At 44.0% G+C, this 19,134-nt stretch overlaps 1 protein-coding gene across 3 annotated transcripts in view; it reads right to left on the bottom strand.

Moving 5' to 3' along the window:
* Positions 1-19,134, bottom strand: part of CSTF2 (cleavage stimulation factor subunit 2) — a 1,531,011-nt gene that overhangs the window by 323,982 nt on the left and 1,187,895 nt on the right. For all 3 annotated transcript variants that reach the window (XM_044057611.1, XM_044057609.1, XM_044057610.1), the window contains one exon: positions 1,134-1,278. In XM_044057611.1, coding sequence (XP_043913546.1) covers positions 1,134-1,278 — 145 coding nt within the window. The remainder of the gene's footprint in view (positions 1-1,133; positions 1,279-19,134) is intronic.

Here is a 19,134-nt window from a genome sequence, read left to right as displayed (position 1 = left end):
AGACTGAATCCAGGAGAAATACCATTTCCACTTATCAGCATAGGATTTCCTTGTACTGGGTCTTCTGGCTTCAAGAATGACGTCCAACACCTGCTTGCTTAGACTGGTCACTGTGGGGGGGGGGGGATTCAAGGAATAAGCCAGGCTGCAAGATTCAGGGTTTGCAGTTGCGGATTCAAGATCTGTCACCCCTGCTGAGTGAAGAGGGTTGAGCTCTGGAGTACGTGACAGGGTGGCACCAGTGACAGGCTGCGCAGTAGTGGATACCAGTGCTGGCATGGCCAGTCTGGGGCAATCAGGATTGTCCTTAGTCTGTCCTGTCTTATCTTGAGTAATATTCTTGAGAGAAGGGGAAATGCATAGATTGATAGGTTTTCCCATTTGAAGGATAGGGCATCCACTTTCCAGGCCCAGCTGTGAGGTGTCCTGGTGCAGAATGTGCTGAGCTGGTGATTGCAGGGGGAGGCAAAGAGGTCCACTTCTGCGGTCCCCCATTTCTGGATTAGAAGTCCAACCTTTGCCATGAAAACAAGAGCTGAGACAGCCAGAAGTAGCACTGTCGTACAAGTAGGGAATGTTTTTTTTCCTTTAGATACTAGTGTTCTCCTGTGCTAGGATTTGTTCTGCAAGGAGGAGTCCTGATTAAATGCCCACCTCCACGTGCATGTAATCAATGGCCCTGCTTCCTTGTAGAAAGTACCTCTGCACGATCCCTACATGTTATTGGTGAAGTGTACCCATTGTGCCCATGCATATGCACATCTCAATCCTCACGAAAATGTTGGGCTACATCAGATGCGTTATTCTACCCCTCCCCAACACGTATCAGCTCCAAAAGGTTTCCAAGCATCTAATCAAACTCAGGCCATCTGGATCATAATCAGGGTTTGTCATTCCACACCAAGTGACATGGTTCCTTCTTTTAGAATTCTTGACAGCACAACAGATTCCAAAAGCTGCAAAAAGAATTCTTTAGATATTTCCTGTCTCTAAAACCTATACACAGTTATGCTGCACAAGTTTTAATAATACAAAAGCAGACATCTAACTGGTCAAAAACACACAAAAACAGAAATCATCATCCAAGTGAATTTCTGAGTCAACTAAGCTGTACAAGTGAAAATTATGCATACTTTGGCGGGTCCACATCACTGGTAACTGCATGTAGAGTACCTCCTCGAGGGTCATTCGGTCCATCTCCAAGCAAGCCTCGAGGTGGTGGAACGCCAGATACTGCTGGACCTCGCTGCATAGAAGCTCTGGGATCTGTAAGTGGTACTGCAAAAAGAAGCGAATACACAAAGTATAAAAACAGTCAAGCAAAAAAATAAATCACTAAGTACAGCAACAACTATCAAAATATAAAGGAGTCCTGTTGAAGCACAAAGCATCAAAAAGCAAGGCGCCAAAAGAAACCAAACCAGTGTTTTTTTATTTTTTTTTTTTCCCGTAACCTGTCCACTAAAGCAGCATGGAATTCAGTGTCATGCCAATGTGGATAACATTAAGGCTCCATTGAGACAGTGCTAGTATACCCCCACTTATAATGTAGGCAACATTAAGACTCCAGTCAGACAATACTAGTGTACCTCCACTCACAGTGTAGGCAACATTAAGGCTCCATTGAGACAGTGCTAGTGTATGTCCACTAACAATGTAGGTAACATTAAGGCTCCAGACAGTACTAGTGTGGTAACATTAACTAGTGTTCTTCCAGTCACAATTAAGGCCCCAGTCACATTTCAAGGGTATCTCTGTTCACAATGGCTGTAATTACATTTTAGGTTTAAATAATTATACTTCTATAAACATGTTGATTTAGACTTTGCATAGAGTTTTGATTTAAAATGCAACACACAAAGTAATGACCTTTTTTTTTTTTTTTTTTTTTTTTTTTTTTAAGTATTAGAAAAAAAAATAAAGGAAAACAAAAACTATTGTGCACCACCACCATTTCACATTCAACTAAGAGTGTGAAGTACTAAAATTGACCATCAAAATTTTCTGTTTAACTGATTCCGTTTATCAACACAGTGTATTTCGATGTCAGGATGCAAACCAGCTTTTAACCTCTACATCCTACAATGAATGCATACTTGCAGCTGCCAACTCTATTTAGTACTGCCCTAGTGGCAGAGACGCATGCTGTACATTTAGAATCCAATGGTGTGCACACTGCTGAGGAGGAAACTATAAGCGCTGTAAGCAATCAAACTGAATCAAGCACAATGAGATTAAACATGCCACTGCTGCTCTACAAAGAGGTAGTAAATAACATTATCTACACCTCAAGGATAACCTGCAGATTCAGCTAAGAAGATGGGATACAGGAGACAGCAATGACTAAAGCAGACAGCAGAGCTGCCAGAATGAAACATTAAACTGAATTTGTATTCAATCAAAATAATGTCCAAAGAGTAAATAACTGGGAAAATAAAGTATAAAAGAAAATCCAGATTGTAGTACAGCAGATGGTGAAAGCAGCACTCATCCTTCAATGCTTTTATATGATGTCAGGCCCTAAAACACCTGATAAACTGCCAAGGAGCAATCACAGTGGACATCAGGGTTTGAGGAACACCAGACTAAAGTCCCATTGCTCCAAGATAAGGAGACCACCTTGAGGGTTATATGGGCTAAGGGGCAAATTAACAAAAAAAAGTATACATTACCATAACTGTACATGTTTGAGTAGATCAATGCTGCAGTGCTAATTCTTAGATGATCTTGCCATGCAAAAGTCCGTGGCTGGCCTGGATGCTAGAGTCTTTCACCATCGTCCAGCAAGCAGATTTATGCTGCAGACCAGCATCAGGATATCAGGATATAAAAAGGGATTCAGCCAGTGCCATCATCAGGTCCTTTTTCTATCTAGACTGAGGAGAATGTTGGCCTGAGGTGGAGCATGACCCTCCCAACCAAACCCTGACCTACAACGGGGGGGGGGGGGGCTCCTATCTGGGTGGTTTGACAGGATTTTTTTTTTGGTTGGATAGAAATGTTATACAGAAACAGCAGGCTTTGCAGGATGGCAGAGGCACACCTGACTTCTGACCTTCACATGAACCCTAGGTAGTAATGCTTAGTTAAGGTCTGAACAGAGGACCATATTGCAGTCTCTAGAATGGCCTGTGTGGGCACTCCTTTTAAAAATGCAGTAATGGTGGCGTCATATCTAAGGAATGAGTTCTAACCTTACCAGGAAGCTGTTTACTTTGCTGAAAACAACAAAAGGAGATGCAGTTTGTAATCCATTTGGAAATAATTTGTTTGCCAACTGGTTTACTATCTTTACCCTCTGCAAAAGCTACCAAAAACTGGTCTGATCTGTTTGTGAAGTTGTTCCTGTGGAGGTAAAACCTTAATTATCTGTGCACATTCAGAGAATGTAATATTCTCTCCCCTTGTTTTAGGGGTTTGGAAAAAAAAATCAGTGAGGTGAATGGGTTGGTTTAAAGAAATTTCTGAAACCACCTTGGACATAAAGGAGATTTTTCAAAGTGATTATCACTGTGGAAGACTAGGAATGGCTCCCTACACACAAGGGTTTGAAGTAAACACACCTGGCTGAACTGAGTGCCAAATGCATAGATTTCCATGTCAATAGTTTGACTGAGACTAAGGCTGCCAATTCAAAGGGTAGCAGAGTAAGTTTTTTCAAGGATGAAATTCATGTCTTGGCAGGGAGTGGGCACAGATTCCCTTGCAGATGGCCTAAGGTGTACTTTCATGTGGAGTGGGAATAAACAGGGAAGACTGGGAGGCAGGCTGAGATGGCAGATACATGAACCTTGATGACAGAATGAGAAAGTCTTTGAAGAGGTAAGAAAGGCGTTCCCAAGTAACTGCTTTAGATTTGCTTGACAGGAGAGAGTATACCACTGGACTTGCACCAGACAGACAAAAAAAAAATTTCCATTTTGCTGTATACATGACTTTCTAGTATTTGGTTTTACAGCCTCATTCAGAATTAATACATACTGTGAGTAAGACAGAGTGGAAGAGTCAGACTCTGATCTTCCAAGCTGTTAGCATGAGTCCTCAGATTGGGTTGTATGACAGACCCGTTGTTCTGGGTGAAAAGATCCATGGCTGGTGGTAGTGTTTTGGTCCTCCTCCCACTTAGGGCCGGGAGAAGGGAGCGCTAATGGCGCCTGGGCCAGAAGGGAGTGATTCGAATAATTTTGGGCCTGTCTGACTCCACCTTTAAAGTACCATGGTGATAAAGGGTATTGGTGGAAAGGCTTAAAGGAAAAAGTCTGTCCATCTTAAGGAGAAGGTGACCACTCTACATGACCCTGTCTGACAGGTTCTTTAGCAGAATTTGCTTAACTGCTTTCTTTTAAAGCAAAAAGATCTGCGTTTGGTACTGTGCAGTGGAGTATGAGATTCAGAAAAATGTCCCTTTTTAACATCCATTTGTTGGGGTCTAGGAAAGTTCTGCTGAGGAAGTCTGCCAGCAGGCTGTCCTGACCAGGAGTGCAAGATGCTACAGGTATTGCATGGAGTTGATTGGTAACCAGCTAGTGATCCATAGCCAGTCTGCAGCGGGGGGTACGAATGCGATCCCCGCTGTTCGTGTACTGCATGACTGTGGTATCGTCAATCTGTATTCAAAGAGCTCCTGCAGACAATTTGTTTTTGAATACTTTCAAAGACAGTTGTCTCTGAATGCTTTAATAGCCATAACTGATCTAATTTCCTTTAGGTTGCTGTACTGTTTTGCTTCCTCTCTCTCTCTCTCTCCCAAATCCCCTGGAATCTGAAGGAGCTTACATGGGTCCCCATGCCCTGTTAGAACTGCCTTTTGTCAGGATTTGTGTTTTCTCTGGCAAGAGGAAATGTGCCTCTGAGATGTTAAGAACATTCTCCTCCCACCACAGGATATTGTTTTTCAGACAAGGTAGCAGAGAGTTCATGGTTTCCAGGGGCTGTAGATGCACAGTCCATGTGTTTTATTTTATTTTTTTTTTTGGTTAGGAAGCACTGTAACAAAGACCTCATATGAAGTTTTTCCAAGGGGATCATAACAACACAAGACGACATGTAACCCAGGGTCCTGAGAAATCCCCTTAGAGTAACAGTGCACTTGAAGCATAGGTCACTTAAGTATTCTGACAGAAAGCTGACTTTGTCCTCTGGGTGAAAAGCAATCTGTTAAATGAGTCTATGATTGACCCCAGAAAGGTAGTTCTGATGCAGATGTAACATCAGGAGTTTGACAGTCAGACCCACCTTCTGGAAGCAAGCCATGGTGATCTGCATAGCCGTCATGAGTTCTATGTGAGACTTTGCCTTTATCAGACAGTTGTCCAGGTAAGGAATGATACTGACCCCTTTTGTCCTGAAAAAGGCATTAACTGGTGCCAGATATTTGGTGAAAACTCTGGAAGCAGCTGATAAGCCAAATGGTAAGGCACAAAACTGGCAATGCAATACCCTTGCCTGAAAAAGTAAGCATTTTACTGTGTTCCTGTGCCACAGAAATATGTAGGAAGGCATCCTTCAAATCCTGAGTCACCATCCATGTTCTCAGAAAAATAAGGAGTGGCAAACTTTGAAGGGTTAAGCTTCTTGAATTTTTGAGAGATCTAGAAAAAGTCTCCAGGTACCTTTTTTCCTGGGGACTTGACAATGGTGGGAGAAAAACCTTGTGCCCTCCTCTTTTTTGGGGGCACTCCTTAAATCAAGCTTTGGAGTAGTAGCTATTTTAGAAGGGGTGGCAGAAGTTTTGCTTGTAACAGGGGGCATCAGTAGAAAAGGATTTTTTTTCCAGTACTGAATGCCACAGGCCTTCCTTATAACCTGTAAGACCCATTTATCCTAAGTTATATTCTCCCAATGATGGCAGGAGGAGGACAGTCTTCCTGCTGTGTGGAGGCAGCTAGGTTGGTTTGGGGTTTGAGGGGGAAGGGAGGTGCTGGTGAGATACTGACAGCTGCTGCCTGGTGGGATGGGGTCCTTGAATCACCCAGGTCCTGAAGGTTGCTTAGTTTGCTACCATCTTTGCAGTCTTGCTTTTCCCCCTTGGTCTGTCTAGTCTTCTCATCCTTGGGCAGAAAGGGCCAAGGTTTGGAAGGGTAGTCCCAGTTACATCTTGGAGTGGGAAACATGTATAATTATTAATTGTTCATCAAATACTTTCTCAGAAGGGGGTCCAAACTGGCAGAAAGGAGCAAAACTTTTACCTGGTCAGAGACGGGTTACATTCTCAGCCAGGATATCTCCAAGTAAATGACCCAGTAGCAGCCTCCCCCGCATGATGCATCAAGATAGATTTGTATCCCAAAGGCTACCTCATCTATGGAATAAACTTCCCATCATCGTAATACAAAGCCTGTCCTTCACTCTTTTCAAAAATAATTTGGATAAATAGGTTCATAGGTTCATAGGTTCATACTAGGCTATCTGCCCGAGGGCATTTACAAGCCTAGCCCATCGTTTTGTGGCTTACGCCACCCCTTTAGTATGGGGAACTATACCCATTATTTTGCTGTGCCTCTGTCGAGCAGTGACACTGAGGTAATCCCTGGGGTATATCTGCGATCTCCCATCCATTGGTCAAGATTTCTCCTGAACAAGGCCAGCGAGGTGCTCTGCCTCACATGTACCGGGATTCTGTTCCACAGCATAGGGAGTCTTTGGGTGATGAATCTATCCCTCCAGCACGTCCTATTAATAGCCGTGTCGAGGTTTAAGTCTCCCGCCCTTGTGGCTCTGATGGATCTAGATTTTTGAGGTGAAGCATATTCATCAAATCTGGGTTTGACATGGCCTTGTATGTTAGGCAAAGGTCACCTCTGAGCAAGCGGTAAGTGACTGAATAGAGCTGGAGTTCTTTCAGTCGGGCAGCATAGGATAGATTTTGAGACCCTTTATCCTTTTGGTGAGGAACTTTTGTGGCCTCTCCAGCTGCTGCAAGTGTCGGGTCAGATACATTCCGAATGGGGCATTGTACTCAATCATTGGTCTGATGAGTGATGAGTAAAGGGAGACTATAACCTCCCTTGATCTAGATGAGAATCCCTTCATGATAAGGTGGGCAATGTAGAAGGTCTTCCTAACTACTTTAGCTACATGGGTGTCGAATGACAGACTACTATCAACCTGGGTCCCCAGGTCCCTGATAACTTCTTCTGTGCTCAGTGGATTGCCACCTATTTGGTAGCTAGGGGTAACCTTGTTTTTCCCGAAGGGTATGACTATGCATTTTTGGCATTTAACTTTAGGCCGTGGCTCTGGCACCAGTTATCCGCTTCTGTGAGACCCTTCTGAAGGATATCTGTGTCAGATGTGTTTTCTACTATGGCAGTTTGCAGTCATCTGCAAACTTTGTCAGCCATAACCCTCCTGTGTTTGCTTGTACTGGAAAAGTAGATGCCAAACAAGAGTGGGCCCAGGACTGAGCCCTGTGGGACACCACTTGTGACAGGCTTTGAGTCTGACATGGCGCCAGCAACTCTGACCCTGTGGGTTCTGTCACTCAGCCAGCTTGCAACCCATCTTGTGATGTATGGGTTAACATTTAAGCTGATGAGTTTTTCAATGATACCCGAGTGGGGTATTGTATCGAAGGCCTTAGCCAGATCGAGGTAGGCTGTATGGACTGCCTTTCCCTCATCAATGGCTTTGGTGACTGTTTCGAAAAAGTCAACCAAGTTTAAAAGGCATGATCTGCCTTTGACAAAGCCAAACTGGGTTGGATCCAAAGTCTGCAAATTCCCTATGTCTTTATTTATGAGGTCCATTATGATCCTCTCCATGGCTTTGCAGATAAGGCTTGTCAAGCTAATGGGCCGGTAATTTCCAGGGTCGGTGGAGGCACTGCCTTTGTGAAGTGGGACCACAGTTGCAGTGCGCCACTCCCTGGGTAAATGGATGGAGAACTGTAAATTCAGTCCTGGGGTACTGCCCGTGTCCCTTATGGACAGAGGCAGTCTGTAAAATAACTCAGGGCAGCAACACTCAAAGATCCACTACACTGATGACACCCCATCCCATAGCTGGGGAATTAAGATACAATACTGTCATAGCCAGAGTATTACTGGCTAGGCTTGTAAAAGCTCTTGTGCCTTTAACCTATTCATCTATGGACTGCATCATAGCCACATTTCACTGAATGTCTGCCCACCTGCAGGGAGGTATTACACAGGTCCTAGATGTCCCTCTGAAAGCTCCTGTCTAGGTTCCCCTCTACCTTGGATTTAATCTGGTCCTATAATGACTCAAGGCAATTGAGCATGTGAAACTGGCAACTAAAAACCCTTGTGGCCAGGGTAGTTGAAGTATATGTCTATAAAATCAGTCCAGTGATCTGCTTTCCCTGTCATTTAGTAGGGAATACTTGGATGCATGTCCAGGAGCTACCTTAGCTGATTTTTTGGCACCTCTGCTGGACCCAAATCAGGAAAAGGGATAGGTCCTTAAAAACATAATCAAAGACTACATGGTCTGGAGGAACTGCCCAAAATCTAGGGAGTGGGAAAGTTCAAAAATGAATAATGAGTTTGAGCCTTAGAAAACTCCCTAGACTCTTAAATGAATGCTTCCTTCATCATGTGAAATGCGTTACCAAAGGATAAATCCTCAGGGGGTGAAGCTGAGGATAAGGTGTCATTCAAATCAGAGTCTTCAAGAGTCTAGAGGGAAGATGTTCTATAACTGCCAATTCCTCCTCATCCTCCAATTCTGAGTAATCGGAATCTCCCTGGGGGAAGTATCCCATTTCATTTTCCAAGAATCCTTTTGCCTGGCATTCATCAAATCCATAAAGTCCTGGGCCAGCCTGACCAAGCCGTGTGAAAAGGCGTAGGAAAAGGAGGCAGTGGGCTGAGGAGGTAATGGTTAGTGCAAAACTGAGGACCTCTTAGGTATGGTGGTCTGGGGTTTGGAGGAAGTGAAGGCTTCAGGTAATGGGAATCCTAACCATAACCAAAGGTATACTGTCCTCACCCATGGTCAACAGTACATGAGACTCAGAAGATGCAGCCTGCTCGGCAGCTTCAGACCCAACCAATGTCCTCCAGAGAAATAGGAAGACTTAGTTGTGGCCGTATCTCTCAACCTCTTAGAGCAAGAAATCTGGACAAGGCTATAAACAATGGGGGGACAAAGGCCCAAAAAAATGGACACTTAAGTATTGCTCTTACAAACGTAGAAAGTTGATAGAATAACAAGTTTTGTATTAGCATGAATTTTCTGAAGGATATGAAGTCTGAAAATGAAATTTCTGCCATTATCTGACTTCAGTCCTCAATGATTTGTCAGTGATATGCCAGAAAACTACAATTTTATGAGAAACAGACCAAAAATGAGTCCAGAATCTGGACATTCTGTGACAATCTGGACATCTGAGAGCTACGGTAGTGGCAACTTCTCGAGGGGTTATGCCATAGGACACAAAATCGGACCATGGGGCTGCAAAGGTGCCTCACCTGCGTAGGCAACATCAAGTTTGGTCAAAGTCCTGGAAAAAAGTTCCTTAGAATTCCAGCATCTCTCCCCTTCGAACACTTATACTTGCACTTCATAGGTTCATAGGTATGTACTAGGCTAATGGCCCTGGGGCCTTTACAAGCCTAGCCATAGGATTACCCTGGCATCGTGCCACCCGACCTTAGTGCCTTGTGCCTCTGTCGAGTAAAGCCACTGGTGTTATCCCTAGGGTGAATTTTCTGTTTCCCATCCACTCAACAAGATTTCTCTTGAAAAGGGTCAACAAGGTGCTCTGCTTGACATGTATGGGAAGTCTGTTCCATAGCATGGGAAGTCTCTGGGTTATGAACCTGTCCCTCCAGCATGTTCTGTAAATTACGGTAATGAGGTTAAGGTCTCTGGAGCATGTGGTACGGAGAGACTGGGATTTCTTTAGATGCAGCATTTCTAAGAGCTGGGTCAGACATGGTTTTGCAAGTCAAGCAGAGATTGCCTTTAAGTAGGCAATATGATACAGAGTATAGTTGGAGTTTTTTTTGAGTCTGTCCATATAGGACAAGTGCTTAAGGCCTAGGATCCTCTTTGTGAGGTACTTTTGTGGCCTCTCCAGTTGCTGCAGGTGACTAGTGAGGTACATGCCAAATGGGGCATTGTACTTTATGACTGGCCTAATGAGGGAAGAGTAGAGGGAGACAGTGACCTCTTTTCTTCCTGGATGCAAAACCCTTAGTAATGAGATGTGCCACACAGAAGGACTTTCTGACCACAGTGGCAATGTGGTGATCAAAAGAGAGGTTGCTGTCAACCTGTGTTGCCAGATCTCTTATAACGTCTTCTGTGTTCAGTGGACTACCATCAATGTGGTAATTCATGGGAACCGAGTTTTTCCCAAAGGGGATGACGACACACTTTTTGGCATTGAGCTTAAGGCCATGGTTCTGACACCAGTCGTTGGTCACACTGAGGCCATCCTGTAGGCTGTCAACATCACTTGGGGAGTTAATAATAGCTCCAAACTTGCAATCGTCTGCAAACTGTCAGCCAGAGTCCCTTCGTGTTGGCCTGGACTTCACAGAAGTAGATACTAAACAGCAGAGGACCCAGGACCGAACCCTGTCGGACTCCACTCGTGTCTAAATAAGCAGTCTGACTTGGAGTCAGCTACTTTCACACTGTGGGTTCTATCTGTGAGCCAGTTTGCAACCCTAGTGAAATAGGGGTTGATGCCAAGCTTAGTGAGTTTTTCTATGATTTCTGAGTGGGAAATAGTATCAAAAGCCTTGGCCAGTTCACGGTAGGCTGTATGAACCACCTTGCTTTCATCCACAGCTCTGGTGACTGACTCAAAGAAGTTGACCAAGTTGAACAGGCATGCTCTACCCTTCACATAACCAAACTGTGTGGAATCCCGAGTTTGGAGATTCCCTATATCCTTGTTTATTAGGTCCATGATGATATGTTCCATAACTTTGCATATCAGACTTGTCAGGCTAATGGGGCGATAGTTCCCAGGGTCTGTAGCTGCTCCTCCTTTGTGGAGAGGGATGACTGTAGCAGTGCACCATTCGGCAGGGACAAGGTGAGGTGCCAGTTCACTCTGTAGTTCATATAGAACACAACCTATTGTCAGGTCCCATAGAAGCTGTTTTCTTGGCCTTGGACAGTGTTGTTTTAACCTGTGCAGCAGTAATACTGGGTGCCTGGCAATCTACTGGTACTGTGACTGGTCCTTTGGGGGGGAGGGGGTAAAGTTGGCACTGAATCTGTCGGCCGGTATAAGAGGTACCATTGTGCAGTAGCTCAGAGCAAATCTGGGTACTGCTATGGAGATTCTTTATATAACTATAGAAGGCCTTGTGGTTGCCTTTACTATCTGCTGCAATTCTGTTTTCATACTTAGCTTTAGAGGAATTGATAGGGGATCTCAACTTTTTGTTGAGGCAGATAAAGGAGTTTTTCCAGTCTTGGGACTTCACCTTATTCCACATCAGTTTCCTCCTTCTGTTATACAGTTTGTTTATGGCAGGGGACCACCAGATTAGCCTTCCCTTATTTGGAGGAGAGTGTCTTGGTTCTACTGGGTATAGCGAGATCTATGCATTTGTGTACGTGTCCGTACAGTGCATTGGTGTATGAGTCTGCAGTCACGCAGCTATTCTCCATTTGCATGGCTGCCGTGAAGTTAACAAGCTCTGTTGTTAGGATCCCAAAGTTAGCTTTAGAGAAGTTTTTCATGGTGGTTACCTTTGCTGGGGTGTGGGGGGGATGTGGATTTCCAAGGCGATTAGTTTGTGGGCAGATCTAACCAGGTAAGAGCTGACTACTGGTGTGGAGCAACGGTCACCCATGTTAGCAATGACTAGGTCAAGGATGTTGTTACCTCTAGTGGGGGAAAGAACGAGCTGGTCCAGGTATTAGAATTAATGAACTCCAGGAAACGTTGGGCAAAGGGAAAGCCTGGGAACTGGTAGTTGTCAAGGCATGCAACGAGCCTGCTTTACCAGAATCCTTGCTAGACCCCATGAATAAATGGAGGGACACGGCTCTGTGCTTAATGGTTTTTGTAAAGAAACACAAAATACTGACAAGTTAGCAAACATCATGCTGACAGCCTAGACAAAAGAAGCAATGCAAAAGAAAATCCATGTGGTGAACTGGCTTGCCACAAGACAGACAATTTATTTTCTTGAACATCAACAAGAAAAAAAAGTGTCCCAGTGGGATACTTACCTGCAGGCACCTGGAAATCTGGCGATTCAAGCTGGGAGGGATGGCATAATGGTTTAGGTGTTTACCTTACAGACACAAGGTGCAGGGTATGATTCTCACATGGGGTAATTGGCTAGGCTTAAAAATGGCCCACAAGGGCAGTTAACCTAGTACTAATCTATGAACCTATGACCTACGGACAGGCAAAGCAAAGTAAAAATCACTGTTGAGCACTGGCCTGCACTGCAAAAAAGACCAGAAGATGGCAATGTCTGACGAGTTTTATATCATGACATCCAGGTCCACACAGATGTGCACCAGCTGGGGTATGGTGAAAGACTCTGGCATTCAGACCACGCACAAGCTTCTGCATGGCAGGAAGACCCAAGAATCAGTACTGCATTACTGACTATGTTTAACATCTCAGAGTGATTGGCTATCACGCAAAAGCACAGAAATCTCAAAACCCCCTGGCTATTCTGAGGTGCAAGCACGTGTCCTGAGAGCTAAAGAGCACATGTAGTCTTCTTGCTACAGGCATGAAAGAACGGAATGCATCATGACAATCTGGAAATGTATTTTTATTTTTATTATATACTTTTTCAGGCTGCTTAAACCTAATATTTGTCAGTTCCAAATCCAAGGCTTACCCTTGATATGGTGAGACATGTAGGATGCTGCCATTGAGGAGAAAGTAAAAGGGATTTTGTTGTCTCTGGATGCAATCTTTCTGATCCATTAGCCATGCATGATGGCCTGCCACACTCAAGCAGGATTGGAGAATCACTGGTTTTGTGGACATCTTCTGTCTGTAGGACAATGTTTGTTCAGAAAAAACGCATTACCACATTAGTCTATCAGAAGCCTGCTTGACAAGCAGCTGTTGGGTCATCCTAAGCCATAGATTCCTTACATTCCTCTGGTTATATGCAAAGGTCCTTTGAGGAAAAGAAAACAACTCCAAAAGCAGCAAGCATTCTGCCCTCATTTACTCTTTTGCAACTTGTCTATCACTTGGGGACAAACAATGATAAGCTATCATAAGGTGCGCCGATTAAAAATACCTTAAAACGTTCCACAAAATTACAGAGTATGAGTCAAGCATGACAGCGCACTTGTGATATCAGAGTCAACAGCTATAGCTTCTCCATCTACTTCATTATGGAGAAGACTCACATGATCTACAAAACCAGGGTAATGACTGCGTGAGTACTAGATACCAATGGATTACATGGAGCTTTTGTGAGAGAGGGTGTAAACATTAAAAGAAGACTCAGTTGACTGTTCATGAAGGTACAGTGCACAAGGCTAGAAAATGCAGACAAGATTATGTAAATGAACATGAGAACATTGGGTAAATAACTGCTGTGGGGTGTGGGCTCAAATATAAAGAAACTGTGGAACTTGTGAGGGTGGATGGCACCAAGGTAAGGAAAAGTACAGTTACGTAAAATCTTACCACAACAGTAGATGTCCTCTTCATTGTTGCAGTATTCTTAACTTTAGGGATCTCACGCCTAGGGAAGCCTGATATTCGGCCAGTACACCAAAGCCTAATGATCTTGTATGCTTTGTATGTCACACGTAAGCTCCCAGCAAGAACGTAGGACATAAAAAGGGATGTACGGACACAGTTACACAGAACTGAATTGCCCAAGAAGAGAACAGCCTCTAAAGGAGTTCATGCACATCCAGAAGGGGAAAAAACATGTAGAATAACAAATAAGAGGGGGTTGGAGGGAGGGAGCAAATACTGCAACAATGAAGAGAAGGACATCTACTGTTATGGCAAAATTTTACACAACTGTACTATGTCCTTTTATATCACTGTTGCAGTATTCTTAATGTTAGGGAGAGTATAAAAGTTCAAAAAACAGAATGGGAGGTGGAAGGCTAAGAACAGCCCTCAACAAACCCATATAAAATGGTTTTAGCAAAACCTGCTCTGACCCTAGAAACCACACCCAACTAATAATGCTTAGTAAAGGTGTGCATTAAAGACCAAGTAGCAGCTGAAAGGATGGAAATGGTGTCCACCTCCTTGAGGAAAGCACCAGAACAGGCAACAGCCCTAATGGAATGAGCTCTAACAGAAGTAGACAAAGACTTGCCATGACAACAATTACAACAGAAATGGCCTTAGATATCCAGGAGGAGATGGTTTTCTTAGAAACAGCGAAGCCCTATGTCCTGGGATGAAAGGAAAGAAAAAGCTGGTCAGACTTACAAAAATGGCCTTAGTTTTTATCCAAACGGTACGTGAGCTGTCCAAATCCAAAGTATGCAAGACCCTCTCACTAGCAAACTGAGGAGAAGGGAAAAAGGAAGGGAGTTGTACCAACTGATTCAAGGACAACTATTTTTTTACCTTGGGCATAGAAAAGGATTAGTACTAAGCAACACCCTGTCCCTGTGAAAAAAAAGAAGAGGAATGGCCATAAGGGCTTGGAGCTCAGAAACAGCAGAAGCAAGAGCCAGCAACAGAAAATCTTTCAGGTACAATGTGGCAAAGTAGCAGAATCTGCTGGCTCAAAAGAAGCCAGAGTGCACCTTTCCAGAACAAAATTAAGGTTCCAAGGTGGAGGGACAGGTTTTCTTGGAAGTTTAATATGCAGGACACCTTTAAGAAATTGCTTGACCTCAAAACAAGAAGCCAAAGGAGGAATTCAAAGGCAGACTAGCAGAAATGTCTGACAAATGAGCCTTCACAAAAGAAAAGGTCAGACCAAACTGGAGAAGCTCACAAATTAGACAGGATCAAAGGAACCCCCACTGAAAAATGGCCTGGTTAGGAGCAAGGCACCAGACAGAAAATCTTTTCCATATGGATACAAGATTTTCTGATTGAGGGTTTCCTTGCCTTCAGTAAAACCCAAAGTATGTCCTCAGAAAAAAGTGCCTGAAAGGGATCAAAACCCTATCACCCAGTGTCAGCTGAAGAGTGGACAAGTGAGGATGGATGAAAGATCCCTTATCCTGTGCTAGGAGATCTGACTAGTGAGGTAACTTGTGGTGACTGCCCCGGCCAGATGCATTAAGAGGGGGAACCAGTGCTGTCTTTGGCTAAAAGGGTGTCACTAAAAAGATTTCTGGAGACTCCAGATGAATCTTCTGCAGAACTCGAAATAGACGAAAAGGAGGGAAAGCATAAACTTCCCCTTCCAAGGGAAAATAAAGGGCATCTGTCTTCCACGCCAGATGGCATGGCATGGTACTCTGGAACAGAAGAGAATGAGCTGCCTGTTGGGAAGCCAAAAAGATCTACCTGAGGAATACCCCACTGACTGACAATGTCCAGAATCACATCTTTGTGAAGCATCCATTAGGAAGCCTGTGTTTTGGACCTGCTCAGAGAGTCTGCCACTGGACTGTGCTCTGAAGGAATGTATACTACCTGAAGAGTTAACCGATAACTGAGAGCCACCTCCCAAGCCTGAAATGCCATCCCACAGAGGAGGTACAATTTCGTGCTTCCCTGTTTGTTGACATACCACATCACTGTAGTGCTGTCTGTGCACACCTTCAAGGGGCCTGGAAAGAACATGGAGTAAAAGGCTTAAAGGGCCAGGATCAGAGTTATAATCGGTTTCATGTTGATATTGTCTGAGTTCTGATCAAGGGCCAGAGACCCTGAACTTTCAGAGGACCAAATGAAGTCCCCCACCCCATGTCTAAGGCATCGGTAAGAAGTTCTTGAGAAGGGACTGAAGGCCGAAAGGACAGGACTGGGTTCAGAGCAAACTGCTGAATCCACCACTCAAATTCTTTCTTCAGAAAAGAAGGAGATGTACACTGAATTCCAGAGGGTGGCAATGTTGCAGCCAAACTGTCTTGAGATACCAATGAAACTTCTGCATAAGCAGTCTGGCAAGAGGGATCAGTGAAATGGAAAAGGCCATGAAGAAAATCTCTGGTTGGCATGGCAGTCAGAGGAAGAAGAGACTGAAAGAAGGCTGCCAATGACAAGACTTTTGGAGGTGGAAGAGAGGACATCATTGGCACAGTCTGAATCCTGCATGCCAGATGCACATGATCCTGAGAGGGGAATCAGAATGGACTTTTGGAAGCTGAAAGTAATCCCAAACTTTGAAGATGAGAGATGGTAAACTCCAGATCCTGTAACAGGCAACTGGGAGGAAGCACCTGCAGTAACAAGTCATCTAGATGAGGAAAAATTTGAATGCCTTGAAACCTGCAGAAAGCAATCACAGGAGCTAAGCATTTTGTGAATACCCTTGGGGCAGCAGGGAGACCAAAGGACAAAGCAGAAAACTGAAAATGAAAGGAAAAGACAGACAAATGTAAAAGCTTCATGAAAAGAGGGTGAATAGGGATATGAAGGTAAGCATCCTTTAGATCCAAATGCAGCAGAAAAGCCTGGAGTAGTAAAACAGGAAACAGGGCTTGAAGAGTAAGCATGCAAAAAGAATGGACCTTAAAGATGTTGAGCAGTAACAGATCCAAAATAAGTCTCCAAGCGCCCTCCTTTCGTGGAACCAGGAACATCCTGAAATAGAAACCTTTTCCCACATGGGAAGGGGGAACAGGTTGAATGTCTCCTTGGTTCACCAGGGACCCTAGGATCTCGAGGAAATGAGGATGTTGCTATAGAGGAAGTTGAGGAATCCCTGAAAAAGGAGGGACAGACTTCCATACCATGAAGTAACCCTGACAGATGACAGAAAGAACCCAAGAGTCTGAAATGATGAGAAGTCGATTTGGAAGACGAGGGAAAGCCAAAGGGAAAAAGGAACCTGGCCTAAGACAAGGAGAGGGGACTGTCAAAGAGAAGAAGGCTTGTGGGCCAAAGAAATGTAAGAAGCCTTGGAAGAGAGGGCCTGCCTACCATCCTTTCTGCCCTTGGAGGTGTGGCACGCTTGCCTGCAAACAAAAGCAGATCTAAAGGTCCAATCCTTCTGGAACGTAGGGACAAAAATATGTTTAAGGTCCTGCAAGGCTTTGCCGTTCTCTTGAAAAACTTAAACAGGCCAGCAGCAGCCCCAGAAAGATGTTTATTATTGAAAGGGGCATTCAACAAACTTGGGCTTAATATCTTCAGGCAAAGACTGGAGATGAAACCAGAATAATGCCTCTTGACAGACCCAAAAGCCACAGCCCTGGAAGAGGCATCAAAAGTACTATATCTACACTAACTAGAGTGGCGAACCACTTGAAAAGAACCTAAAATAAATAACCAGACGATTTGCCATCATATTCAGGCAGATCAAAAACATCCTGACAAGCCTGAGGAATCAAGGCCAGAGCATGCCTAGTCATGTGGGTCTGGTAATTAATAGCCTTACAGGCCAAAGTAGAAGCAGTGTATACTTTCTTACCAATCCTCTCTACTGCCCTACTATCCATATCAGAAGGCAAACTTTTGGAAGAGGGCAACAGCTTAGAAGGTTTGTCAGAAGAAACTGGCACCACAGCAGGATCAGCAGAAGGACATTTACATAAAAACTGACAATACTCAGGAACCTTATAAACCCTATCAGGTTTCCTAGGAGCAGGAGGCTGAGAATCAGGAGACTTGGAAGCAGCAATGAAAGTGTCGAACAGGGCAGCCAACACAAGATGACCTGCAGATGGTTTAGGAGTATCTACCAGAAGCAACTCATATCTCCATTGAATATCAGACACTTGAAAAAAATCCCACTTCAAGTATTCCATCATCCTAGGAATTATGTCTCCAAAGCACAATTCCTTAAAAGGAGACTTAGGGCTAAGAGACTCCTTATCAGAGCCATAAGCGAAAGTTGAAGGCACTGTGAATAATAGGACAAAGACTCTGAATCCTCATCCAAGGAATCTGTTTCCCTAAGCCATTTAGAAGGGTAGAGGTCCAAGGAGGAGCAGGCACGAAAACCCCTTGAGGAAGCTTCAGGGTCATCAAGGCATAAAGCAAGCCCTGAATAAACTCTTGTTATTCCTTAGAACGCACCAAAACTTTTAGTTATGTACTCACCATAACTTTAGATGTTTGGGATCCATCTCGCCTACATTCTGTACTGATGGGCTCGGAGCCGATCCCTCAGCTCCGACTCGGCACGTTTATACTATAGAGCGAGGCCTCTTATTGGCTGAGCTATCTTTATCCCAGGATGCACCACCACTAATCCCCCAGATCTTGTTTGTCCGCATTCATGCACACATGCACAACTTGATTATATAACATTGTTAGATGTTTCAAGATGAAACAACAGGATTCGGACCTTCTGATATCCTCTGATCTCCAAGGAAGGGGGAAGGAGGGTGGGTTATTAGGAATGTAGGCGAGATGGATCCGAAACATCTAAAGTTATGGTGAGTACATAACTAAAAGATGTTATGTGATCCTATCTTGCCTACATTCTGTACTGATGGGACAGAGTCCCTAGCACCTAAATCCCAGGTGGCTCATTGGAAAACACTCCTGAGCACTGTGGAACCAAATGAAGCTTGTCCTCTAGATGCCACATCTAATTTGTAGTGTGAAATAAAGGTGTGCGGGGAAGACCATGTAGCAGCAGCACAAATGTCACTAATAGCAAGCTTAGAATGAAACGCTATCGAAGTAGCCATAGCCCTTGTAGAATGAGCTTTGACAGAGGCGGTAAGCTCTTTGTTAGAATAAAAATAAGCTTCAGTAATACAGTCCCTGATCCATTTGGCAATAGTGACCTTTGTGACAGCTTTGCCCAATTTATTGTCTGCAAAGGATACAAACAACTGATCTGTTTTCATTGTTTGTTTGGTCCTGTCTAAATAAAAACGGAACTGTCTGTGGACATCTAGTGTGTGGAATATAAACTCCGCTTTGTTAGAGTATTTTGGGAAAAAAACTGGAAGCTCTAACGATTGTTGTAAGCAGAAACTAGAACAAACCTTAGGGACAAAGGAAGGATTTGGCCTGAGGGATACTCTGTCTTTGTGAAAAACCAAGTACGGAGGTTTTACTGACAAAGCCTGAAGCTCTGAAACTCTTCTGGCAGAAGTAATCTCCACCAG

The sequence above is a fragment of the Protopterus annectens genome, chromosome 15.part0, assembly GCF_019279795.1.
Source record: "Protopterus annectens isolate FY-2018-M chromosome 15.part0, PAN1.0, whole genome shotgun sequence".
Lineage (NCBI taxonomy): Eukaryota > Metazoa > Chordata > Ceratodontiformes > Protopteridae > Protopterus > Protopterus annectens.
The sequence above is the reverse complement of the archived record's forward strand: the minus strand, read 5'-3'. Positions and strand labels throughout refer to the sequence as shown.